This window comes from Alligator mississippiensis, chromosome 7, assembly GCF_030867095.1.
Source record: "Alligator mississippiensis isolate rAllMis1 chromosome 7, rAllMis1, whole genome shotgun sequence".
In the NCBI taxonomy this organism is placed as follows: domain Eukaryota; kingdom Metazoa; phylum Chordata; order Crocodylia; family Alligatoridae; genus Alligator; species Alligator mississippiensis.
In genome coordinates, this window is record NC_081830.1 from 61,299,955 (window position 1) to 61,325,445 (window position 25,491).

Sequence of the window (25,491 nt, forward strand, 5' to 3'; positions counted from 1 at the left end):
CAGTTTTTCAATTCCCAGAATGAAATTAAGTTAAGTGCAGCGTGCTTTATATTAGTGGGTCTTAACCTTTTTCATACCAGGACCCATTTGCAATGATTGATGGCTTGTCCAGACCCATACCCCCCTGGTGCTGCTGGTGCCCGACCCACAGCCCCCTGGCCCCCAGGCCCTGCTGGCGCCCCTCGCCCCCAAGCCACAGCCCCGTGGTCCTGCTGGCACCCCTCGCCCCCAAGCCACAAGAAGTTATAATCCCTATTCCATATCTTTGCACTTTAATGTATCTTAAATTAAAACTATCTTTATGGTTTTTTTTAAAGCATCAACAGAAAATTTTAAAAAATATGATTAAATCAAAAAATGATTTAAATAAAATCCAATTGTTTTATTTTAAAAAAAATCATTGATTTTTATCCACCCTGTTCCTAGTAATTAATATTCCATAAATGTTCTCAGTAGACTGCCAAAAACATTCCTGTTTCTGTGGCTAGTAAGTTCCATTACTTGGGAAGTCATGCTTTTACTCCCAAGGTCATCATAGAAGTATTGCATTAAATCAAACATCAGACAGGAGGTGCATGAGGAAGTGTGTCTTCAAGTAAGATTTTGAACAATTTGTACATTTCTATGGAACTGGCTTTAAATGGAGAATGATGATACATATCCTTTCTTTATTTGGAAAACTTTCTAATTAACTTCTCCCAGGAATATTGAGGGGCCTTTTTCTCTATTGAAACCTGTACTGCCTTTCTCATACACCAAATAACTTCCCCTTGTCTTTGCTTTTTTCTGCGTTGTGGTCTCCAGGGATATGCTGTGTGATCACATGAGATCACCTGTTCACTAAGGGAACGCAAAGGGATCAAAATAAAAGACAAACAACAAAGTTTAATGTGAGCATGAGGCATCTGTATAGACTGCTGGACTCTAACAGCTGAAGACTGAGAGGCTGCCGATGTAAGCCAAGTAAACTCATTATGAAACAGATGAGGTGTCATGTTATTCATATAAACTCACTAATCACAGTTATGCAGAGAATGATATTGTGCTACCAATTCTGTGCTCTCAACCTATACAGATAAGCCAGCTAGCTCCCACCACATTGCTGTCCCCTGCTGTTACAACCAGGCACCTTCCTGCTTTCTGGACAGAAACTAGTTTGCTGCAAACTGAGCCAATTTTTGGATCTCACATCCCTCTCACACCTCTTGAACCTGGGCAGAGGCCAGTCATTGCTCCTAGTTCTGGGTCTCTTAGTCACAACTTGCTTGGGCAGCCTCCCACAAATGAGACAGGGTTGTTAAAAGCCCATTTTCTCCTGTGACTCTCAGCTCGTGCACAAGTCTCAGCAAGCTTCACAACATGTACTTGGAATACCAAATGATGCCTGGCTGTTGTCTGACATGCAGCTGCACTGGTACTGTCACTTATAAGCCAGGGAATTCAGATACTGATCTCTGGAAAATGTGGTGCCAAGCTAGTGACTGGTCCAACTAGGAGAGATTTGTGCCCAAGTTTATTGACATAGCCAGATATATTATCTGGACTCAGACTCTGTTCTGTCACTCTTCCTAGAGTGATACCTATAGCATACACAGTAATCCATTCCAGGGTTACTTAATCTAGTCCAGGATTTAGACAGACCATGCATAACATGACAATGTGTGAGCTAGAAAGCTTCCAGCATCCTAAATAAAGATTCCTATGGCTATATACAAAACCTGAGCCCTGCCTTGTCTTTGTTGCAAGGGGAGGTACATTTATCATAAAATTATTTGATCTACTCTCAAACAGGAAAGACCACAGCAGACCCCGTATCCTTATTTCCGCGTGCTGCATACTAACTTGCAGTATCAACTTAATGTACAGTTTACACCTTGGAAGAACATTCTGCAGGCAGCATCTTGAGTTAAGCCAAGGATATGCATTTTCCAGGTGAACCAACAACAGACCCGGGGGCCATTGAGTCTAGAACGGACACAATGCCCTCAGAAATACTGGGAAAGAGGTGGCTACAGCTATACCATTTCATGTATGCTCTTCCCATTGGCTTCTGTATTGTACGGTCTGGTCCAACTCTGCTGTACAGTGCTGAGGGCTCCTTACAGTGTTCTAGCATTTCTATAAATGTTAGACTTCTTTCTTCCTTGGGAACAAATACAGCAGTGATCAAGACAGGAACACCAGAGTTGAGAGAAAGCTCTTGATGTTTCCTCCTCCCTGCAGGATCAGTCTCAGGGGGCTGACAGACATTCGTTTGAAGGCATATTGGGATCTAATTTGCAATCCTAACAATTGGACTTCCTGGGCATCAGTTTTTAGACTGGGGATCAATCTCTATTGTACCATACTTGCCAGTGCAGAGGGAGCCCAGGATCGTTATCCTGGGCTCCTCCCGCACTGGCAAGGTGCCTGACAATCAGCTAATTGTCGGCTGGTCCCTAGAACCCACAGGGGAGGTTGAATGAAGCCCAAAGTAGTTGCTGGAGCTGGCCAACAATCACCTGATCATGAGCAGAATTGCTCAGTACACTCTTGATCATGTGGATGATTGAATGATTGGCAGCTGGTGGGGACCCAATGGCCACATGTTCAATTAAAGGGCATGATGGAAAATCAGCCATAAAGTTGTTTCCCCAAGGTCTGGAATAGCCTGACACCGGAGCTGGTTCAAGCACCTACTTCGAACGCCTTCGAGAGAAACTTGGATGTTTATCTTGCTGGGATCTTATGACCCCTGCTGACTTCCTGTCCCTGGGGCAGAGCGCTGGACTCTATGATCTTCCGAGGTCCCTTCCAGCCCTAATGTCTATGAAATCCATGAAATTATTACACAAGATTTGATTTATTATACCATTCACTGTCTGAACATGTGGCCAGGTTACCTTTTAAAATGTGGTTAACTGGTTAAACACACCTTAAATATAATGTCTGCCACAGGCTATAGTCTAGACCTAGTTTGAAGGGGCTGACAGAAAAATGGCAGTTAAGTCTTCACCTATCTTAGCCACTTCCAAGCCATCTGGTAGAAGCAGTGCCTCCTGCTGGCTAACACTAGCAGCCTTTAGCAATTACTTTAGGGAACTTTTCAGTACCATAATAAATCTGCTTGACTCTGTGGTGGATGTTGTCAATAAGTAAAAGGGGTAAGGAGTCAGTAGACACAAAAAGGAAAAATAAATGCAATATTCTGACATCATAACAGTGTCAAAATGCCTGCTCCTTTAGTGGGGACTTGCTAATGCTGCCAACAAGTTAAAAGGCTTCAAAGAGCTGCAGCATATTGAATTATTCACCATTTCTGAACACACTCCTGATGCAAACCTCTTTTTAACTCTGTGCCAAAGGATTCTAGAAATTCATTGTCGCATTTCCTGAAATCCTTCCTGGCAGCAATACCTCGCCACACATGTTCAGCTGCCAGACTGTCCTTTCAGAACAGAGGAAAAGACTTGCTTTTAAGTTCCTGGTTTCTACAACTCTTCTGCAAGTCCTCTCACTTAGGACAGACAACTGAGGAATTAGATGCTGGCTATGACTTCAATGCACAGGGCTAACGGCCAGCCTCTGCACAAGGAATCAGGGAGGGAAATGCTTCCCCCTTCAGGGCACTGCTGCAACCTCAGGGCTATGGCACCCCATTGCCTGTTTTGTCCCATCTCACAAGGACAAAAATACTAGATCTTTACCTGGATCTTCCCTCACACCCATAAATTCATCTTGTTCACAGTACCTTTATCTTTCCTTTCTCATGTTAAAACTGCAAAATTCCATTGGGCCTTCTGCACCCAGGAAAGTGGCATCTGGGATCTTCCTTACAGCTGCCTTTGCTTAGTTTCCCCTGCTCTTCTTAATAAGGTATACAGATTTGTTTGGTTTGTTATTTTTTCTACAAGACTCTCACACAACTATTTAGCACATAAAGGGCAAGTAGGAACGAGGCATTCTTCATGTAACCCTTTGAGAGCTTTCTCACAAAGAGCTCCCTAACAATGAGAATCTAGTTTGTTATTTTTCTGTACAAAACTAGCAAAAAAATAGCCGGAAGGACACTGGGCAAACAAAATGCTTCTAGCATGACAAGACAAGCAAGGCAAGATTTAAATGAAAGCCGAGTCATGTTCTGCTTTAAGAAACAAAGAGTCCCTCTTTAACATCAACTACTCGGCTTCACCTCCCACTGCTGCAGGAAAGAGGCTCTTCACTTTTTCAAACACTATCCTTCAGCTACTGAAATAAAGGGGAGGACAAAGAAGAACAACCTCTAACCAGAAAGCTCCCTCAACTGTGTATTCCTTCACTGCTGGGTGTGTCTCTCCAGCAGAGCAGCTGCAGGGTCAGGAATGACTGCAGAGAGCCAGGCAGCCAGCAGCTGCTGTCAAGCTGAAAAGAGATTTGAGAGACCTGCCAAAAGAGCTGCCCTTTCACCCAAAACCTCTTCACCTCATTTTAGTCGCTTAGCAGCAAGTAAGCACACTTACTCAGCATTTTTTCTTTAGGCAGGTTGCATTAAAAAAAAGCAAAAGCAGCAGTGAAGGATTAGGGTAGGAATAACAATCTTTTAACAATAAAGTCCCTCATGGATTTACTATACTCTGTCATGCTGCTAAGGCCTCCATTCTGCTCAGGTTGCTGACAGGAAGTTCATGAAGTTCCTGTTACAGGCAGAAGTGCAGAGATAACTTTTTCTTTTCCTTTATTAACAGGGGAGGAAAAGGAAGAGAAAGAAATATATTCCCCATCAAAGCAAAGGCCCAAGACTGCAAACTTTCCTCACTATGCTACCCTACTGTAAATACTATGCAGTGCAGCTGAAGTGTATGTATGGGGTCTGTCTGGGCGTGTACTGGTGGTTTGGTCAGCACAGCCCCAGTATGAAAAGCTGTGCATATTCATTTGAGGTAAAATGCGGTCAGCAGCGCAGGGAAACTGGATCCTACACTAATGGCAATGCTGTTTCACTGCCAACAATTTACTCCTCCTGCCTAGCAGCAGGAATAGGGCCCAAGAGGGGTAAACATAGCTAAGTACTTCATTAGCCTGATGGGGATTATGATTAAACCCATACCAGACATGCCCGTTCTTCACCCACACACCCTGAGCCCCTGTTATATCCTGAGTTCTTGAAAGCAAGGGAGTAGGCATGCCTGGGGCTTGAAACTACTGCTCAGCTTGGAGAACTGCACTTCATGCTTCATTCTTGCACTCGCAGGTAGCCTCTACTCACTTGTAATGAAGCACAATATGATTCCTCATTGCCTGTTACACAAAGATTTGCAGCATCAAAAGGATTTGTTTGAGGCATGAAAGCCCAATTTAGGCAAAAGATTTGTATGTCAAGGCAATTGCCTTCTACAGACAATTACAGGAGCACAAGTATCAGCCTTAGAGAAGTTCTTTATATTTACTAGAAGTAAAAGACCAGAATGAAGATGTAAAAATGGTGGGTTTGCCTATCAGAACAGAAAGTATGCAAGTTTCTTGGTCATTTCTATGATTGCCCAGATTTCTTTGTAATAGTTCTACTGAGATGGAACTTTAAAAAACAACAAGAGCAAAAATAGTACTTGTTAACACAGCAAGCATACAAAACTACAGTGAGAAACCCAATCTGTTTGCTATTAATTTTTGGCTTTGAGGAAACTATCTGCCCTAAAAGAAAATAGGTACTTCATGGCCAAACATCCTTTTCTGGTAACATCTGCTCTGATAATCCAAAACTGTTCCTGTCCTAAAAGGCTGCATAGCCTTAGTAACTCTTCCCCACTTTGCTCCCCACACATGTTCTAAAATGTTCCACTCTATCATCATCACTAACATATCTTCCCTTGTTAATTTATCTCAGGACATCTGGGATTTTAGTTGCTTCTCTTCTTTACTATTCCTGCCAATCATTTGAAAGAAATATCTAATATCCAAAATAAGAATTTCCATCTGTATTGTGGTAGTGAGTTGCACATACCCCACACACCACTGCAGTTTACTGTACCCTAATAAACCACCAGAAAAATTCGGCCAATTGTTGTCATTATCCTAAACAGAAAAAATACTTCTATGTGCAGCCAAGAAATGTGATACTGTATTTCTAAATACAGTATAAACAAATGTTGCCCTGGAATAACCATGAGATTGGGCACAAATCCCAAAGCAAAGAAGGCTTAGACATGAAATGGTAATTAAAACAAATTCTAAGGTTTATTTTTTAAGAGTGCACAATTTTAAAGATATTTGGAACTACAGGAGCAGGATTTACAAGGTTGCTGACTACGACAACAATATCCTTGATAAAATGTACTTAGTTCATGCTATGTTCCTAAGGGAAACAGGTTATTTATGTTATTTATGTTTTCTAAGGAAGCTGATTAATATACTGTTCAAAACATAACAGCATCAGTGGAGTACTCCGTAACAGAAGAAACACATCCTTTGCAATTGTTTAAACTGTTTCTTTCCTTCAAGTGTTGTGAAGGAAGCTACATATCTATTTTGTACCATGTGAGTGATCATAAAACTGAAACCTAAGAATTAGAACAATAAACAAAACATCCAAACTGACAGGAATACTTACCAACTGCAATACTTACCAACTACTTATGTGAGCTGCAACTCTGAGCTATACTGTAATCAAGGGGCAAAAGGCTGTCAGTTACAAAATTCAGGACCAAAAAATCTAAAACAGACTTTCATGAACAAATCTTGGGAGTTTTGCCTTTGTTCTTAATTAAACCAGGATCAAGCCGACAGTATTATCCCCAAACCACTGCTTTCATATAATCAAGTGTAAATTCAGGGCAGCTCAGCTGAAACGAAGAGAATTTCTCTGGATTTACACATGGATAATAACAGAGCTTGGTCTTTACTCTGCTGACATAGTTGCCATGAATTTAGTTATGATCATCAGACCTTTGTTTATATTGAACTTTCCAGGGACTGGAAGGTCCGTAGCCATTTTGTATTCTGTTCAGTGTAGAGTGAAAAAGAAACACAAAAAATGTGCATTCACTCATGGAGTTTGTCTTCTATTTCAGCTTTTTTGACTGAAAAGTGTGTGCTGATTGTGCTTGTGGAAAAATATGGCAGAACTAACGCATCTATTTTCAAATACCTGTCGTAGGAGCTCTTCCTGACGCATCCTAATTCTCTCCCTTTCCATCTGGATTCTTTGGAGCCTCAGCTTCTGTTGCTGTTGCTGTTGGGTAGTCAGTGCATTAGGCATACTCAACAACCCAGCTTGAGGATTCTGAGTAGGATGGTTTTGCTGGGAAATGGCTGTACTGGATGTCAGTTGCTGCTGGTGCTGATGATTCATTACTATGGGAAAGAAAAGAACTGTTACAGTTAGTTATTGTATAGTTAGTTCCTGTATTTGAATTTTACTTTAAGAAAACAGAGGACACAGGGCATATGCTCCATTTCCATTCAATGTATTGTAACAGTAAATAGAAGAATTGTTAATATCGCAACTACTCATTCTGATGAGATTTGACACTGTTAATTATTTAATATCTAGATTTAATATCTAGAGTCTTTTAAAAATACAAAATGAAAATTCAGTTTAAGTCAAAATATGTTCAAATGCTTAACTAAAGCTATGTAGTAAAATGATCATGTAATTTTTCTAAATAATCACAACTGAGTCCACAGTGTATAGCGAGTGACCTGGCTGAAATTTGAAAATATTTTTTTTACTTTATTAACAGCTGTAATTGACTCACTGTAGAAAGAACCAGGGGCCCTATTTCACTGCTTTATAATAACACTGTCTATCCCCCACCACTGAAAGGCAAAGACCCCTCTCCTCTAATGACAGAAAGAGAAAGAACAGCCCAGTACTTAGGATGCCCCCTTGAGAATGGGGAACGTAGGTTAAATTTCCTACTTAGCTACAGACTTTGGAATGACCTTGAGCAAGTCGCTTAGTCTCTGTTGCTCATCTGTACAATACTTCATGAGGAGTGTTGTAAAGATTAATATATTAAAGACTGGGAAGTGCTCAAATACTAAACTAAAGGGAGCATGTAAGTGCTTTAGATAAAAATTCCATTGCAGATTGGATCTCATCACATAACACTTCCATAAGTCTGGCTGTTAGAAGTTACAAAAGTAGTTCAGCAAAGCATATCAGTTATTAACAAGAGCTACTGTGAAGGCAGACAGCCTTTCAATCCATTATTCATCTAAATCTCTTACAGGTCATATTTCAAGGCAGGTGAAACAATAATAAATATGGAACAAAGAAAGTTTATCTGAATCTCTAACACTTTCATAAATAAAAAAGGAAAAAAATAAAAATCAAAACAGATCTGCTGGCCCTTGCCAGCTTTTCCTGACAGATGTTTTTGTACCTTTCAAACAAATAATGCCCCTTTTTTCCAAATGGCCTCAGATGTTTTGTTTTTTGGTCTGTAGTCAGTGGAAAGTTAACCATCTGTGCTTACAGTATGAGAATTTTTATGAATAGCAAAACAGCATAATTTACAATTTGCTGGTAAATTATACTAATATCTTTAGCAAAATCAGCACAAACCCAACCTCCAATGACCCTGCCCTGAAAAAATTATCCTAATTCATCTCATTTCAGTAAGTACAACCAAAATGAACTAGGTTCCTTGTGCTTGACTAAATGCAGACTTTTAAAAATTTAACTAACAAAATATCCTGAATTAATTCCCAATATAAAACCATTCACTCAATTAAGACAGCTAAAGGGTGAATTTACAGTTCATGGATTCATTTAAAAATGAAAAAAATATTATAAATTGGAGATTACTTGACTAACGTAGACCTGTTTTAAGACAACAGAAGGATATGTGAATCTTTCAAGGCCCATGGGTATGCATGTAGTATTTGCATAGTTAATGTCCTTTAAAGATTATATATTCCACCACACATTTTATTAACATCTGAAATCTTATCTGTAGGAGCATTAAATTTTGGAGACTAGCCATTAATACCACACCCTAGCTGAAGTATTCAAAACATTTGTCTCTGGGGTACAGCTCTACAGAGGAAAGGTAAACAAAGAGATCCCCCCCTGCTTTTTGATATCCACTGCAAACCACTGAATGCTTCTACTCAAACAGAAGAGGCTTGTTGTCACTTAAATCAATGTCAATCTTTTTGTTCAAATACAGGAATCACCAAACTAAGCAGAATTCTTTGCCAGTTAGGGGTTATTCGGTGACCTAGATTAAATAAATTACTCACCTCAGCACAGCTCCCCAGCCAACCATGTAAATCATACCACAAAACAAAACTGAGAATCTCAGCAGAGAAGCTAATGATGATTTGGGCATAAAGATTGCAGTACCCCTTTCTTTACCTATAGAGGTGCTTCCCTTCAGGACTGGGCTGAGCCAAAGATGAGGCAAAGTAGATAAGACTGAACTGCCACTGCTTGTGCTCCATTTGATTCACTTAAATAAAAAAAAGCTTCTGTGCCCAAACAAGAACACCCCAAATCTCAGCACACTCTTAACAAAGAGTCCAACAGAGCTGGAATTTGCATCTTTCTTTTATCTCTCTCTCTGATGCACTTATGAGGAGGAAAGATAAAATCACAACTAGTTTCCCTACTTGCCTCTGATCAAGGTAAGTTTATTTTGTATGTATATCTGATTTCAGGAATATCTGGCCTTTCTGTACTGTAGAAAACAAAGATGAAATGAGCAATATGAATTATTGCCAAGAAACAAGCTCTCCTCAAACCATCTCTCTCAGACCCAGACAGGAAATCTCTACTCATTTAAAGTGGAGTAAAATCAGGGATAACTCAGGTGAAATTAAATGAATTAGATGGGTATACATCTGCTACTATCCAGGATCCTGGTATTGCAAAAACTTACACAAGCCTCAGGACCTAAGAGAAAGGAGACTCAAGCCCAGAATCAATGTTTTTCTACAGGAAAAATCACAATATATTAGATTCTTTTTAAGTACGAATATTTTAAAACCAAGGAATGAATGTAAATGATGGAAATGGTCCAAGCTATGAAAAGATTATTGGCAGGATACCCTGCCAATCTCTGGAATAATTTTGGAGTTAATGCCTGAATTGAAACAGTATTAAAGGCATGTGTTACTTAGGAACATATAAACAACTATCTGTTGGCCCTGCTGGAGGAAATTCTGTGGACAACAGCCCCTGTGTCCCATCATAGGATCACAAACCCCATATTGTATCTCAGATGGGCTTCTTGGGACTGGGGAAAGGAAATGTGAGTCTCTTACTCCCATGGAATTAAAAAAAGGATACCCTGGCTCCTTATATGCAAGTAGGCAGGGTAGATATGCATCTTTATAGATTAACTACATGAAACCAGTTACCACTGAATCTATACTCAGGAATTGAAATATGGCCCTACCATGCTTTCTTCCCTCTACTTTCAAACAGTCTTATTCATGTGACATGGTAGAATCATGGGATCCATGCTGATGATAGGAACATAAAACAATCATAGAAGACTCCTCTTGCCACAAATTAAGTGTACTACACAGTCTGTGAAGAATCAAAATACATTTAACCAGCCATTCCCCTTCCAACGATAAAGTATTTATATCAACTGCATCTAACATAGTGATTTACCTCAAGGAAAACTTGGAAAGTTTCAGTATGAGAGATGGCAAGATGTACTATGACAGCCTTTTATACAGGAACACTGTGGTTGAGGAACAGACCAGCAGCATTGAACTGGGGAGGGAAAAGCTTCTAAAATAAGGAGAGAAAAATGGGCCTTTGATGGTGTCTGGGATTTTGGCGACTGTTGCTGAGTCTACCCACCAATACCACAAGGGCCTGGAAATAAGAAGTGATAACACTTGTCCTTTATTCCCTTAGATAAGGGGTGGAAATACAACTGCCTCCACTTCATGCTGTGACTCACTGATGTGCCTAAGTGCCTTAGTACTTTGGCTCTGATATATGCTGCACTCCTGCCACTTCTGCTGCTTGTTCTGACTGGACAGTGGCATCACCCGTCACACCCACAATGCAAAACAGGACAATACTGCATTTTAATGAAAGAGGCAACAGGGGCCCGGTCTTGCAACCCCTGACTGCCTACTTTCTGTCCCTGCTCATCTCTCCAGTTGTAGCTCTTCCCACAATGGATCTGTGAACTATGATTCACAGATTAGAGAGGTCTTTAGTAAGACCCTGCAAGTTCAGGGTCACACAGAAGTGGTCCTGTAGGCTACCTTGAGACCACAGACCAGGGGAGGGCAAAATATGGTCCTCAGGCCAGATGTAGCCCATCAATTGATTTTATCCAGCCCACAGGCAATGGCACCACGCAGCAAGCCCTGGGTGAGCTGTGTTCAGACCTCAAACTCTGCTGGCAGCTAGTGTAGGCTGTGGCTCCAGCTCTAGCCTCTGCTGGTGCCATGGAGGGGATGCTGACTGCAAGCAGCCCCAGCAGCCTGGGAGATGGAGTCCAGCCTGCCCAGGGCCCAAGAAGCTAGACTCCATCTCCAAGCCTCTACGGGGGGATGATGCACAGAAGCAACCCTGCCTGCCTGCCTGCTTGGCACTGCTTGGTGCCAGCAGAATTCAGGGCCCAAGCGTAGCTAACCCAGGGCCCGCTGCATGGTGCTGTGTGGGTGGGGCCATTTCCTCCCAGGGTCCCACACTGTGCTTGGGAGATGCAGTCCAACCCTGCAGGCCCTGGACAAGCCATGATTGGGCCCAGGTCTCTGTTGGCAGATGGTGTCCACAGCCTGCAGGCCTGGACTGCATCTCTCAAGTGCCGCAGGGTAGAAGCAGCACTGCCTGCCTACCATGTGGCAGGCCCTGGGTGGGCAATGCTCAGGCCCCAGTCACTGAGTGATGCTGGGCAGGACTGCTTCCATCCAGCATCCCCTGCAACACCAGCAGAGGCCAGCTTCTGTCTGTGGGGGATGGAGCCTGGCCACAGGCCTCTGCACTGTCCTGGCCTGCCCTGCCCTGCCCTGCCCCGGCCACCCCCACATCAGGGTTCCTGGCAGCCGTGGGGTCGGGGGTGGAGGATAAGTGTGTGCATGCATATACATACACCAGGAGCCCTGATGGTGGGGTGGGACAGCACAGAGGCCCGCAGCCAGGTTTCATTCCCTGTCCTCCCCAAGCTTCAGGTAGGGCAGGACGTGCTACAGCCCTGGGCAGCCTTATGCTCTCGTTCCCACTGCTTCTCTGGCACCAGCCCCAGCTTGGGTGTGGGGAATGCATGCACGCACACATCTGCTACCCTCAGCAGCTCACCAAAACTCATTCAATTGTCTGCAAATAATTGCTCACCCCTGCTAGAGACAAATGTAGGAGATTCCTTGTGAAAACCAGGGGTCAGCCAAATGGTCAACTCTAGAAGCATCCATTTTTTCAACAGCCCAAACTCTTGAGGTGTGTCCAAACATGTCAGATATGGAAGGGACAGAGGCATAAGTGTCTTTGTTTTACGATGCTTTTAGCCAAATACGGATAGCGCTGCCAGAGCAGGAATGGGCAATTATTTTGGCTGGAGGGCCACTTAACGAGTTTTGATGAGCTGTTGAGGGCCTCAAGGGTAGCCCTGCCCCGCCCCCTGGTTGCCATCTTGGCAACAGAACTCCCACCCCCTAGCCTTTGCGAACAGTAGTCCTTCCCCTTGCCCTGGAAGTACTCCTTTTGGGAGGAAGAGTGATGCCATCTTGAAACTGGCAGGGAAAAACAAATCATATACTAAAAAAAAAAAAAAAATATCAAGTGTACTATAAGTTAATTGTATTTTAAAAATATTTTTGTCCCAATGTATGTGCGTTTGCATAGTGTATCTAGAGTTGATTGCGTGATAGCTCAAAAAACAGTCTTACTCTTGTATGCTGTTTGGGGGGGGCAAGAGGGTGTATGTGTGGGGTGTGGTTGGGGAGTGGGTGTGTAGGGGCATGCAAGCAGTGTGAGATATGGGGTGTGTGGGTGGTTGGGGTGTGTGTGAGGTTATTGTGGGTGGGGTGGGAGGGTGTAGGTGTGTTTGGGAGTATGGTGAGGGGTGGGGTGTGTGGCGGCTGTAGAAGGGTGTGGGTGTGTTTGGGGGTATGGTGAGGGGTGGGGTGTGTGTGGAGGGGTCCTTGGAGTCCTTGGAGTGTGCCAGTCCCTGGAGCTGCATGTGGTGGCAGTGAGCAGGACCAGCCCCACCCAGCCCCATAGCACACAGCTCCCTGCACTCCCACCCCAGTCCCTTGACCACAGGTGGTGGCAGCATGTGGGGCCAGCCCCACTTGCTCCATAACACGCCCAAGTGCCTGGCTGCACATGGCAGCAAGCCAATAGTAACATCCGCCCAACAGTGCTCCCACCCAAATCCCCAGCTGCACATGGTGGCTAGGTGTGGGGCCAGCCCTACCCAGCCCCATAACACACAGCTCCTGTGCTCCCACCCCAGCCCCCAGCTGCATGTAGTGGCAATGTACAGGACCAACCCCACCCAGCCCCATAACATGCAGCTCCTGCCCAAGTTCCTGGCCACAGCACTACCAGCCCTGTCCCTGGCCACAGATGGTGGCAGGGTGTGGGGCAGCCCCACCCAGCCTCATGCCACATGGCTCCTTGCACTTCCATCCCTTTCACCCGGCAGGTGTCCTTGGCCTGGCCTGGTGGGGCCATTACCTATATTCCCATGCTCACAGGTGGGCTGGAAGCAGCCACAGGGTTGCCAGCAAAACTCTCTACCAGGCAGAGGCTTGTCAATGCAAGTGCCCCGCGGCTTGGGGCTGGGGTGGGTCAGGTGAGGCCGGAATGGGGGGAAGTGTTGCTTAGCAACCATAGCTGCACTTCCTGCAGGGACGGGCTGGATGCAATTGCCTGGTGGGCCAAATCCAGCCTTTGGGCAGTATTTTGCCCACCCCTGTGCCAGAGTATCTGCGAGCAAATGCTTAAACATAGTCTAATTTACAGAGGCATTAAATTGCTGACTTGAAACATCAGTTTCCCTTCATAACAGAATTTTCTCCTATTCCATAGACAGCTTAGATTCCAATATCACCAGTTTTACACCAGTATAGCACCACTAGACTTAACCCTGACTTCAATCAGACTTAGATCCTCTATGCAGGTACAAAACCTGCTGTGGTTTATTTCTGTGAACTCAAATCACAGATTTGTCTTCTTGGTTTTTAAATATTTGAACACATGCTATGCAGTATATTCATAATGCAATGTCTGCAAATCAGAAGTCTACACCAGAACAACACACATCTCCCAGAAACAAAAAGGTAAAACAAGGCTATTGTGTTGAACAAACTTTTTCTATACATTGTAAAAAAATGGCTTCTTGCACAACACATTCTAGGACCTTCTACAGCACCTCCAAGAGCAACTGCAGCATCTGTTGCTCTAAACTATGAATCGGAGGGTCATACTGCTAAATGCTAAACTAGTAAAACTGCTGGATCTGGGAACTGGCCAGACAGTAATTAATTCATGTTAGATTTGGAAACACTTCTGTGCACTGGTTCCAGAGACAGCCTCACGTGCAAGCCTTTGGTTAAGCAGCTAACATAAGTTTTAGCGCGTGTCTACACTAGAAGAGCCTCTCTGCCACTATGGCTACAGCAGAATAGCTATACTGTGAATTCCCCTAGTTAAGATGTAGTGTGTGTCAATGTGAATTTTTTTGCTGATACAGTTGTGCTTTCTCCCTAAGCAACATAAGCTAAGATAGGAGAAACTCCTCTTGTCAGCAGAGTGGTGTCTACAACAGAGGCTTTGTCACAGGTGTAGCAGGGCAGCTCCATGCTGGCTGCCTTGGTGCTGATGGCAATAGTGGCTATTTTTGCATGCCACCACTCTGCCATCCCCCAAAAGGTAGCACCCAGGATTATTAAACTGGTCACTCCCCACTGTCACACTACTGCGTTTTGTTGGCTGGAGGGTCAGAATTTTTTTCACACTCCTAGCTGATGTAGATTTGCTGGCAAAATACTGTAAACTAGACAAAACATTTTGAAAAGGAAAGCTGCAGCAATCTCTACAGAAACTGGAGGGTGGAGCACTACTGCCAGGGAGGATGAGTATGGAGAAGGCATAAGGAAATCAGTCTGTGCATGTACCTGACTGGAAAGCTAGCAAAAGTTGCTGTACCTCTGTAAATAGTTCTCTTAGTAAAGAGAGTTTAGTTTTTACCAGCATGAAGTATTTTCCTGTTACCACCCAGTAGGCAATACATTAAATGTACCACATACTTTTTGAGTGGTGTTGGCCTCACAAAATCCCTCCAGGTGGAGAGGAAGTAGGAGATGCTGTCTGGTGCATTAACCTACCCTATGGTACTGTCTGCCCAGCAAGCCTTTGCCAAGGTGTGTGCTGGCAGAAGCCAACATTGACTATGGAGTGATTTATATCCCAAAAAGTATGAAAAAGATTACTTCATCCTAAACCACAAAGTGATGTCAATTTTCCTTCTTATGTAAAGTTTCTTTGTACACCATAATGTCAAAGATCTCACATTGAGCCTGTATCTGTCACTTCTTGCCTTATGATGGAAAAAAATAGCCTCCTTCTCTTCACTTGTGGCAGCAATGTCTATGAATTTCCCCATTATATTATACATTTGTCCCATCACTTTCAGGACTGTTAGGCCTTCCAGAATCTAAACAGACTTAAATACTCAAATCACTCTGGTTAAAGTCAAAGTTCAGTTTCACAGGAAATCTTTTATTTGAAGCTTCTGGTTGAATCTCACTGCCATCTCTCCAGATCTGTGCTAACTGAGCTTATACTAAGTTTTGCAAATATTGACAAATTAAACATTGCAATGGTTATGACTTCTTACAGTAAGTCTCAATATAATATCTGATTCCTCTTTTTAGTTAGCTACCATTTTAGAAGGTAATTTGTGGCAAAAACTAACTTGACCTTAAACCAAAAGAGTTTCCTCTATTTCCCCTTCTCTTTTAGTTTATTAATTCTATGGATTTGATTGCTTACAGAGTATACGGAGTGTCAACACTTCTCCTCTATACCCAGATAGACTCTTATCCTGTAATACTATCTACCTAGGTAAATCCTTGTAAAGCAGTGGTTCTCAGTAGGTTCACACTTAATTTTCATTTTTATTTTTTTTTTTACTACAAAAAATAAAATAATTTGCTATTGCAAATAACTCAGAAAGACCTCAATATGTCAGAATGTTTTTAATCTGGTAGATTCCTACTTAACATTTTTGGGTTTATCTTGTGAATCATGTTTGCGTGCCTCATTGTGCTAACACTGCATGACACCCCACAGCACCCTTGAAAGTATCTCAAGGTACCTGATCCGAGAATTGCTGTCCTGAACATACTGTTTTCAGTGGATCGGCAAGCTGATGCAATGGACAGCTAACATAGTGCTACTGCAGGGCTGAAAACTTCTTTAGCTTCCTATTGTTTTCACAAGTTATATATTGTATATGCAACAACAGGAGAAAAATATAATGGGTGGATGAGAGAAAGACAATTCAAATGTTAATTTATAAAAACATCTAACAGGCTCAGGAACAGGTGTAGTACCTGAAATAATTTTCAAGGTATTTGTTTGGTACTAACCAAATTTCAGGTTGATGCTCTCCTTTTAAATAAATAAGTCTTTGCTGAAAAGAAAGTTCCCATGGAATACTAATCAACAGAAAAGAAGGCCTGTCTACTTACAGATCTAAGGTTTGTCTTGACGAAAATGCTCAACAGCTTGTCTTTCATCAAATTTGGGTGGTTTTTTTAACTTTGATTGGAACAACCTGAAACTGTTAGGGATTCCTTATCTACTTTTTCATTTGAACCATGGAGCTGATTTTTGTTTGTTTGTTTTAACTAAATGGGTTACACTTTAGTTAAAATTCAGAGTCTTCTGTTGCATGTATTTAATGTCATTCTGTCACTTTAGGCCTGATCTAGTCCACTGAAATCAAGAGAAAGACTACTTTGACTAATGAGCAACTTTACAGTACAGAGACATTCTAAACTTAGTTGTTCTTTAGACTACTTTCTCATGGTACTTGCTTGATTTAACTGATACGTTAATACTTTCTGTTGTTATTTATGTTCAAACTTAAAGAAAGAACAATTCATTTTTCTTAAGGTTTCTGAATATATTTGTGGAAAAAACAGAATTTGGTTCACAAAATGATGCCACAATTCAAATTCAAACCAGATTACTCAATATGAAAGCTGTTTTTTAGTTCAGTGATAACCACTTGACAAACCAGCATTTTCTCACAGTACAGGAGGTAGGGCATAACAGGCAACATACAATAATAATCAGTTGTCACCCATTCTACAAAGCAAGTTGAAAGCAGCATTTCTAATGCAACTTTGTTTTGCACAATAAGACAAGCCATTCAATGAGCAGCTGTTACACAACTTCCCAGCTCAAATCAAAGAGAATAACAGTTTGGGCCCAAACGGAGACCTCAGTTAGATGGCTATGATTTCATTCCAGCCAGTATAGTTACAGCCATTTATTTACTCCAGATCTGAAGTAGACGCTATATTATTTCATTATCTGAAAATAAAGCCTGAACCAGTTCTTTTGAAAAAATGTCTTTGCTGGGTATATGTGAAGCACAGATCATTTTGTGGACAAGAGAATCTGCAAGTAAAAGTAGCCAAAATATGCAGGTGTAAATTGATTCTGACATATGCACTGAACTGATTGTACCCACTTTTATTTCAGTGTTAGAAGTGTCTGAGTGCAGCTGTGGATCTCTTTTCTGCACTATGTTTATGGGCAGTCCACAGTCTAATTCAGACAAACTGGCCAGCATCAGGTGTCACGCAGCACAGTCTGATGAAAAACATATGTCTAAGGAGGTAAAAAGAAAAATCCAGCCATATTACAGTTTTGACTTAGTCATGACATTGTGAAGGGAAAAAAAAGACCAGTCTCTCCCTCCTTCTCTCTCTGCTCCTGCCAACAAAGAACTGCTTGTTTCACTTACTTCCCAGAAACAGCATTAGCCTTCCAACAAGGTCAGCAAAAATGCTGCTTTTCACTTCAGGGTGCATTTCATTCCAAAAAATCTGTAAAGTATTAGACAAAAAAGTTGTACTATCCCATTGCACACAGGGCCCTTTATTCAGATTTCTAGGCTGAGAATAACCATGCAGATCTGAATTTCTCAACAGTTTATGCTAATATGCCGGGAGTCTACAATCTACACATTTAGCCATGCTTTTCTGGGTTCACTGCTTCAAGCTTAAAACAATACGCAGGTGCAACATCAAAACTGGGAATTAACACAATTTTTTTCAACAGGTTGGTTATTAACTGGCTGGGCAGTCAAACTCTTCCCTTTAACAGTAACTGCATAAATACCAAAAGTAGAAACTTTTCTCTAGCGCAACATGTCTTAAAGGACCCTGTTGACCAGAAATACACCTTAAATCCTTCATTAGTAATTTTAGTAATACTAATTATAACAATTACTTAAAAACAGCAGCTATGAAAAAGGGTTATTTAACCAGTCTCTACTTTGGCAGTCAGTTTGGACAATGAAAAGCAAGAAGCCAATTCTACTTCCTGGTTTTTTGCACTAGCCCAATCCTACAATGTTTGCCTTGGTAGCCCTGAAAGTGAATACTTACAGCCAAATATTCTTTGGCTTTCATTTAAATTGAAAAAAAGATTAGAGAAAAAATAAAGTGTCATTTAACCAGATCAGTCTTTACTAAGTTGGGTATATATGCTAGACTTTAGAGGAGTGACATTTTAGACTTGAGGCACCCCTCGTTAGATTCAAGACACCTCTGGGAAAATGCCAGATCTTAGTTTTTACTCATTTTTTGACTACAGAAAAATACTAAAGCAATTCTTTTGTTTCAAAGAGCTCAAAAAGACCCCAGCCTTCCTGATTCAAGTTAAATCATATTTCCCCAGCATGCTTTCCAGGCCTGGGCTGGGCTGACCCCACCTCTCTGCTCCCCAGCTCAAGCAGTGAGGGCTGGTTGACAAGGGGCTGGGGTGGGCACACCCAACTGGGAACGCCATGCCCCCCCCCCACCGCCAACCTCGGGTGGGGGCTGGGGTCAGGGAGGCAAGTTAAACACCCCTTCCCTTGGTCAAATTTACTGCTGGCTATGACTGTGGAGGACAAATCCCAGAGGCACCTGGAAGCAGGAAGAAGAAGTAATAAGCAACTCTGCAGAGTCCTGCTGCTGTAATTCTGAACTGCAAATTCCAGACACCTTGGGGGCAGCAGGAAGAGGAAATGAACACACAGCCAGAGAGTAGTGCTTGAGCCCCACCCACCGCTTCTGGCCTGAGGCACTGCAGGCACGGGCTACATTTTCTGAATCAAAGGCAAATGTCTGTTCATTTCTGTTTCAGTGTAATCTCTGCAGCTTAGACTAATCTGAAAAGACTGAATTGATTCAGCCCTGGCCTTTTTGACTGTCTGTACCTTACCCAATAGTTCAGAATGTTTTTAACTCAATAGATTCCCATCTGAATCCCTGGGTTTATCTTGTGAATCAAGTTTCCACACCTCACCGTGCTAACACAACATGGCACCCCACAGCCACCTTGAAAGGATCTCAAGGCACCCTAGGATCCTGGTTAAGGATCATTGTGCTATATAGCAAGTTGCTAATTTAAAAGTGTCCTGCAAGGCACTTGACTTTCAATCACTTTACCTGATGCTGAAGTAAATTCCTGCTAGTCACCATGGTTCTATTAGTTGCTTCTCTGTACAAAGTGAATACATTCCTCCATTTTCTTTCTGCTAAATCCACCTGATTAAAGCCTCCAAGAGGCAATTAATTTCAAACAAGTTGAAAAAGTTCATTCCCAGAAACTGGGTGGCAAAAGCTCCATTTCCATATAGTTTGCATTTTCTTCCAGAAACTGTTCCAACTCTCATATAAATTATATTCCATTAGCCAGAAACAGCTCCTAAAATTATTTCTCTCAACCACATCTGAATCCTGTCAGCTCCTTTCAGGATATCCAATAATTAAAAATGGCTTGAAACAGGAAGCTTTTCCACACTGCAGGTGCTACATGGATACAGCCTACGTGGGGAAAAACAAGCATCCCTTTCAGCATTACACACTTCTAGCCAGATTCAAGCAAACGAAGTCTGGCTAATCACAGACAATTCCAAAACACCAAACATTATGCTGGCTATCACTGAAATGCAGCTTTTCTGTTTTACATCTTGGAAGTTTCTGTACCCTTATCTCTAGAGACTCACATTACTAATGTAACCAAATTGCATTTTATCTTCTTCAAACAATAGCGGAGTCACACCTCTTATTACAGCAGGATATGGAAACTTTGGTTCATTCATTTATTACCGCTATTCAAAAATTATTGTAACTTTTTATTAGTTGGACTTCCTGGCTCATTACAAAATGAAGGCAGGAATAAAGTGCCATAACACATTATTACGAGGACCACACTACATTGCCATTAGCTCTGTAGTGGTAGGCCAAACCCTTTAGTTCACACATGTATTTCTATAACACAAGCAGCTGACTGTATATGCTGACCTCCATGTTCATTTACCCTTTATTCATGTAGGCTGGGGACAGATATTCAAAAAATCTGAGCCTGAATTGATTCAGTCTTTGCAGGTTAGTGTAACCTGTGTAGACTGAACTGATTTGCAGGTGAACAAACATTCACTTTTAATTCCAAAAATGCAGGCACAAGCCTGCAGTAGCTCAGGCTAGAAGATGGGGTGGGGTAGGGGGAGGGTGCTAGAGCAAGCCCTCCCTTTCCTTCCACAGCAGCTGCAAGGTCTGGAGGGAAGCTGACCTGGTGGGGGGCATGGCCAGGCCCTGGCAGGCCGCTAAGTTTGATTGTGGAGGGGTTTGTCCCTGGATACTGAAAGAGGGCAGAGGGGGATTAAACTCCCCTATATCCCCTTTCGGGCATGGGGACCCCAGCTGAGGTCTGCCCAGCTTTCCCCCCTGCTTGCAAGGTGGGGGTGGGGCTGGCCAGCATAGCCCCACAGCCCCAGCCCTCCAGCTCCAGGTGAGGCAGGTGGATGGTAGTGCCATAGTCTAGATCATAGCTCTGGCTATGCCCCCACTCCTGCCACTGGAGTGGAAGGGGGCGAATGCCTGATGGGCTGCTGTACTCCGCCTAGGCAGACTTCAGCTGCAGTCCCCTGGTGGAAAGGGGAGGGGGAGAAATAAACCCCTTCCCTGCTCCCTTTGCCTCAGGGGGCCATGCCAGCTGGTGTCTAACTACTCCCCAGCTCCCGGCTAGAGAGAAGGGGGATGGGGCAAGCCCTGCTCTTTGGAGCAGACAGCCCAGCCTAGCCCAAGGCTGTAGAGCATGCTGAGATGCTGAGGGACTTGTTTAACTTAAACCATGAAGGGATCTGGGACAGAAGTTCCATAAACTAGTTTGACCCAGATCAGTTAAGTCTGCTACTACATCCAGGTTTATCTTAAACCAGTTTCGGCCATTTTGAAACAGGTTTATATGCACTGAACTTTTGTTCTGTTACATGTGTAAATTAGTTTCTGGTCATTTAAACCAGTTTATGTGCAACTTCTGTCCCTAGTCCCAGTGTCTTAACACCCTAAGACTAGTGTTAAGATGCTAAAACTATATTGCTCATATTACCAGCTTCATACTTGTTTGTAGACTTTGATGAAAGAAAAAATCATTAAGGCAAATAGTCCTCTCACTTCGTAGTGACATTCAAGTGTTTTCTTTCATTGGAGTTCAGCACAGGCAAGCAAGTGTAATGGATACAGTATAGGATTAGGTGTGAGGGTGGATATGAAATTCAGAAGTCCTGGGTTCTGTTCCTAACCACTGCCCATTTGCTTTGTCATATTTGTGGGCTACTTTAGGTCTGATTTCCAAGCACACTGAACTAAGTTTCATCATCAATGAAATGGAGATATTACTTCTGTCCCGCAAAGGAGTGTTATGACATTTTATTATATTTTAATTCTATACAATACTTGAGATAGGTGAAAAATATTACCCAAATGCAAGCAGAAGCATATATACAGCCTCCCACCTATAATGGTTCCCTATTAAAAGTATAATTCTACATTCTGAAATTCTATTATCTAATATTCAGATGTAACACCTGTTCTGTTTATGGTATCAGTCTCATTTGCTAAGTAAAATTTGAGAGGAATTATATCAGCATCTCCAAGCTGGCATGAGCCTCAGTTTCACAAGGCCCATTTGTTGGCAGGATGTACAGATGTCCATTTCCATCTTCCTATCAGCCCAACCCACCTCACCTGTACTTACTCACAGCACTTCTGCTCACCTTCCAGTCACTTTTCCTAAATTCTCTGTCTGCTTGAGTCCAAAGGATTAGCTGACCTCCATAACTGGTTGCCACTAGCAAATAACCAATGACAGCGGTTTCATATGCATAATAAAATAAAGCATCGCTATAGTATTTCAGAGCCCCATTCACCTCATTGTTTCTATATTAATCAATCCTTACAACGTGTGCGAGGAATATATCAGTATCTCACTAAACAAATGTAAAAGACACCTTTTTTTGCAGACACGGATAGCTAGGCACCTTTTCTGCAGATCAGGGAGTAATTCACAAGTTTGGTGAACCAAAAAAAGCCAGGTACAGACTACATATTTACTGGTACGAGCAATCAGAAACTGGCTTATATCCGTAACAGAACAGACATTCAGCACACAAAGGTAGTCTATACCCGTAACAGAACAGAAGTTCAGCGCACAGACTGGATTAAAAATGACAGTTCCCAGTCTAAGATTTGCCCTCTCCCTCCCCTGACAAAAGAGTGAATGTGTATTGTGTTTGCTACTGATCTAGACTATGCTGCTTACAGAAAACCATGCAACTTAGATTCTGCCTCGGGCTTTTGGACTGTCTGTATCTAAGCCATAGTTAGTATTTTAAGAGAAAAAATGACAGTGGGAGCCAACATAAAGCAAGGTTGTCTGAACACTGACAAAGAAACTGAGGGTCACAGCCTTACTTTAGATCCCCCTGGCTGACTGCTTCATCTCGCTAACACTTCTGGCCTGCTACTCAGCTTGTACACTAGAGCAGGTCTTGCACTTGCACCCATCAATCACATTTCAGGGCAAAGATTGCTGAGGCATACAGGCTGTCTGGCATACCAGGGTGGAAAATGCCAAGGGGGGAGGTCAGGTAGAAATTCCATTTCTGGTACTGCTGCGGTTAGATTGCCAACAATGAAGAAAGAGGCAGGGAGGTTGCTGCTCTGTGGTACCTGCTATATGGGAGCCTACTACTGTGTCTGCTATTGTACTGGTTTATTTCAAGTAATTACACATTTTACCAATCCTCTCCCATTTAACCAAAAGTCTTCAAACACAACAGAAAACTATTAAAGCTTCCCAAAACATTTAGCTAAGGGACCCACCGGTCACATACCCACTTTCTTGCAAAAGGCTAATAGAATAACTGGGTCTTGGAGCAGGCCCTGACATTCATAAAATCAGGGCTGTCAGACCAAGGTAAAAAAAAAATCTAGATGTAATAATCGCAGAAAGAGACTGAGGCTCTCACTCAGAACGGAAGCGTGCGAGTGGGACCAACTTGTTACTTGTAGCTTTTGAGGAAAGCCGAGTCTCGAACATTATGGAACTTCGTTGATTAAAGCTGTCATGTCTAATTGGAGCCAGTGTAAATCATAGAGGACAGGAATAATGCATTCCCTTCAGGAAATATCAATTAGGACAGTGGTGCTCAACCTTTTGGCACTGTGGGCTAGATGAGTAGTGTGGGGCCAGTCTGCAGGTTGGCTCTCACATGGGTTGGCATATGGGGTTGAGCCCCGCATCACTTCAGCCTGGCCCTACCTACACCCAATCTAGCACACAGGTCACGCTATCCAGCCTGCTGGCTCTCCATGGGTCTGGAAATTTGGCAGTAGGGGAACAGCCATCACACTCCCACTGCCACATTTTCAGACCCATGGGGTCCCTGACAGGCTGGATAACATGTCTCCATGGGCCAGATCTGGCCCACAGACAGGGGTGGAGCACCCCTGATTTAGAAAAGGACTGTCAAACTTCTGAAGAGCCAGAAGCTGAATGCTGTACAAGCCTCCTGATGCAGTGCCCCCCTCCACCACCCTGCTGCACCACACAAGCATCCCCTTGCCCCACTCCCAGAGGACGGAGAGCCCAGAGACCCCCACCAGCAGCAGCTGCTGGAGCAGTGGAGGGGGTAACACCCAGGTGGGAACCCAGGCTGCAATTTAACTCCTCACAGGCCATGAATTGGACTGCCCTGAATGGGAAGATGGCAGCCACATTCACACTAGCTCTACTTTCAGAACACTCCTATGGTGAGGTCCAGGTGCAAGAAATCACCACAAACCAGCTTTAAAGTAATAAAGGCAATGATTGCTATGGGGAGATTCACATCTGTAAAGAAAAATTCTGAGCAGCCAGTTGGGGAAATCAACCAATATCCCTGTGCATCTGCTAACAAATAGGGAGCATATCCTCACAGAGGAGGTTGCTAATACAATTTCTGTCATGCCTAAGTGGCTTCCTGCCGTGCTTTAAAAACACCTTCACCTTATCAGGGCTGGGCTTCATCCAGATATTACTCATATCCCAGTCTTAGAGTGGGCAAGCTGTTTCACAACACTGACCAGTGTTATACAGGCCACTGTTCAATGGGAGGGGTTATAGAAGAGATAACTGAGGAGGCTCTCATGATAAAGTTCTCTGGACAGATGAATAATTGTCCAAAACACCAATCCAAATTCTATCATAAAAATAAAAAAAATTAAAAAAAAGGAAATGAGCTATTCAGGAACAACTGGCACCACAGCCACCTCCTCACTTCCTCTATTGAAAGCCATTACAATATTATGAAAGCCTAAGAAAATGAGGGTGGTTATACAAAGAAATTTAGGAGCATTTCGACTCTACCCAATTCTACCATGAGTCAAAAACAAACAAAATAATATTGCTCTATGCAGTCGTCGATTATAACGTGCCTACAAAACAGAATTCATCCTTAAATTTCTTATACCCCACGGCTTCCTCACTGTTCAAGGGTGATCAAAAATCAATCAATTCTTTGCCCAAATACCGGAGAGCTGGAATGAGCAAATGTAACCCCTAATAGCTGCAGAGTATGTTACAGCATTAATGCCGTAGCTCCATATAGCAGTGGTACTTATGTTGACTTCCTCATCAACAGGAATCCTGGTTTTCCCCGATTAAAAAAAAAAATCACAAATTCTCTTGTGAGAATAAAAATCAAGATAAAAATTGCTAATTCTCTAATAAACCCCCCAAAATCCATCATTAAAACTAAAGACCCCCCACAGACCTGCTGGTGTCCCTCACTCCCCAGCCACAGCCCCTGGCCCTGTTGGTGCCTCTCACTTCACACCCCCCATAGCCCCCACAGCCCCTGCTCCCCCAGCCCTGCTGGAGGGGTCCCTCAGCTGCCAGGGCTATGGGGCCAGGGACACCATTCTGCAGCCCCCTGCCCCCAGCAGGAGGCAGTGGCTGCTGCAGCAGAGCGGAGATTAGCTCCTCCCTACTGCCTGCAGACT

At 43.0% G+C, this 25,491-nt stretch overlaps 1 protein-coding gene across 1 annotated transcript in view; it reads right to left on the reverse strand.

Moving 5' to 3' along the window:
- Positions 1–25,491, reverse strand: part of WWTR1 (WW domain containing transcription regulator 1) — a 112,029-nt gene that overhangs the window by 13,026 nt on the left and 73,512 nt on the right. Inside the window, exon 3 of the mRNA XM_006259171.4 lies at positions 7,103–7,308. Coding sequence (XP_006259233.1) covers positions 7,103–7,308 — 206 coding nt within the window. The remainder of the gene's footprint in view (positions 1–7,102; positions 7,309–25,491) is intronic.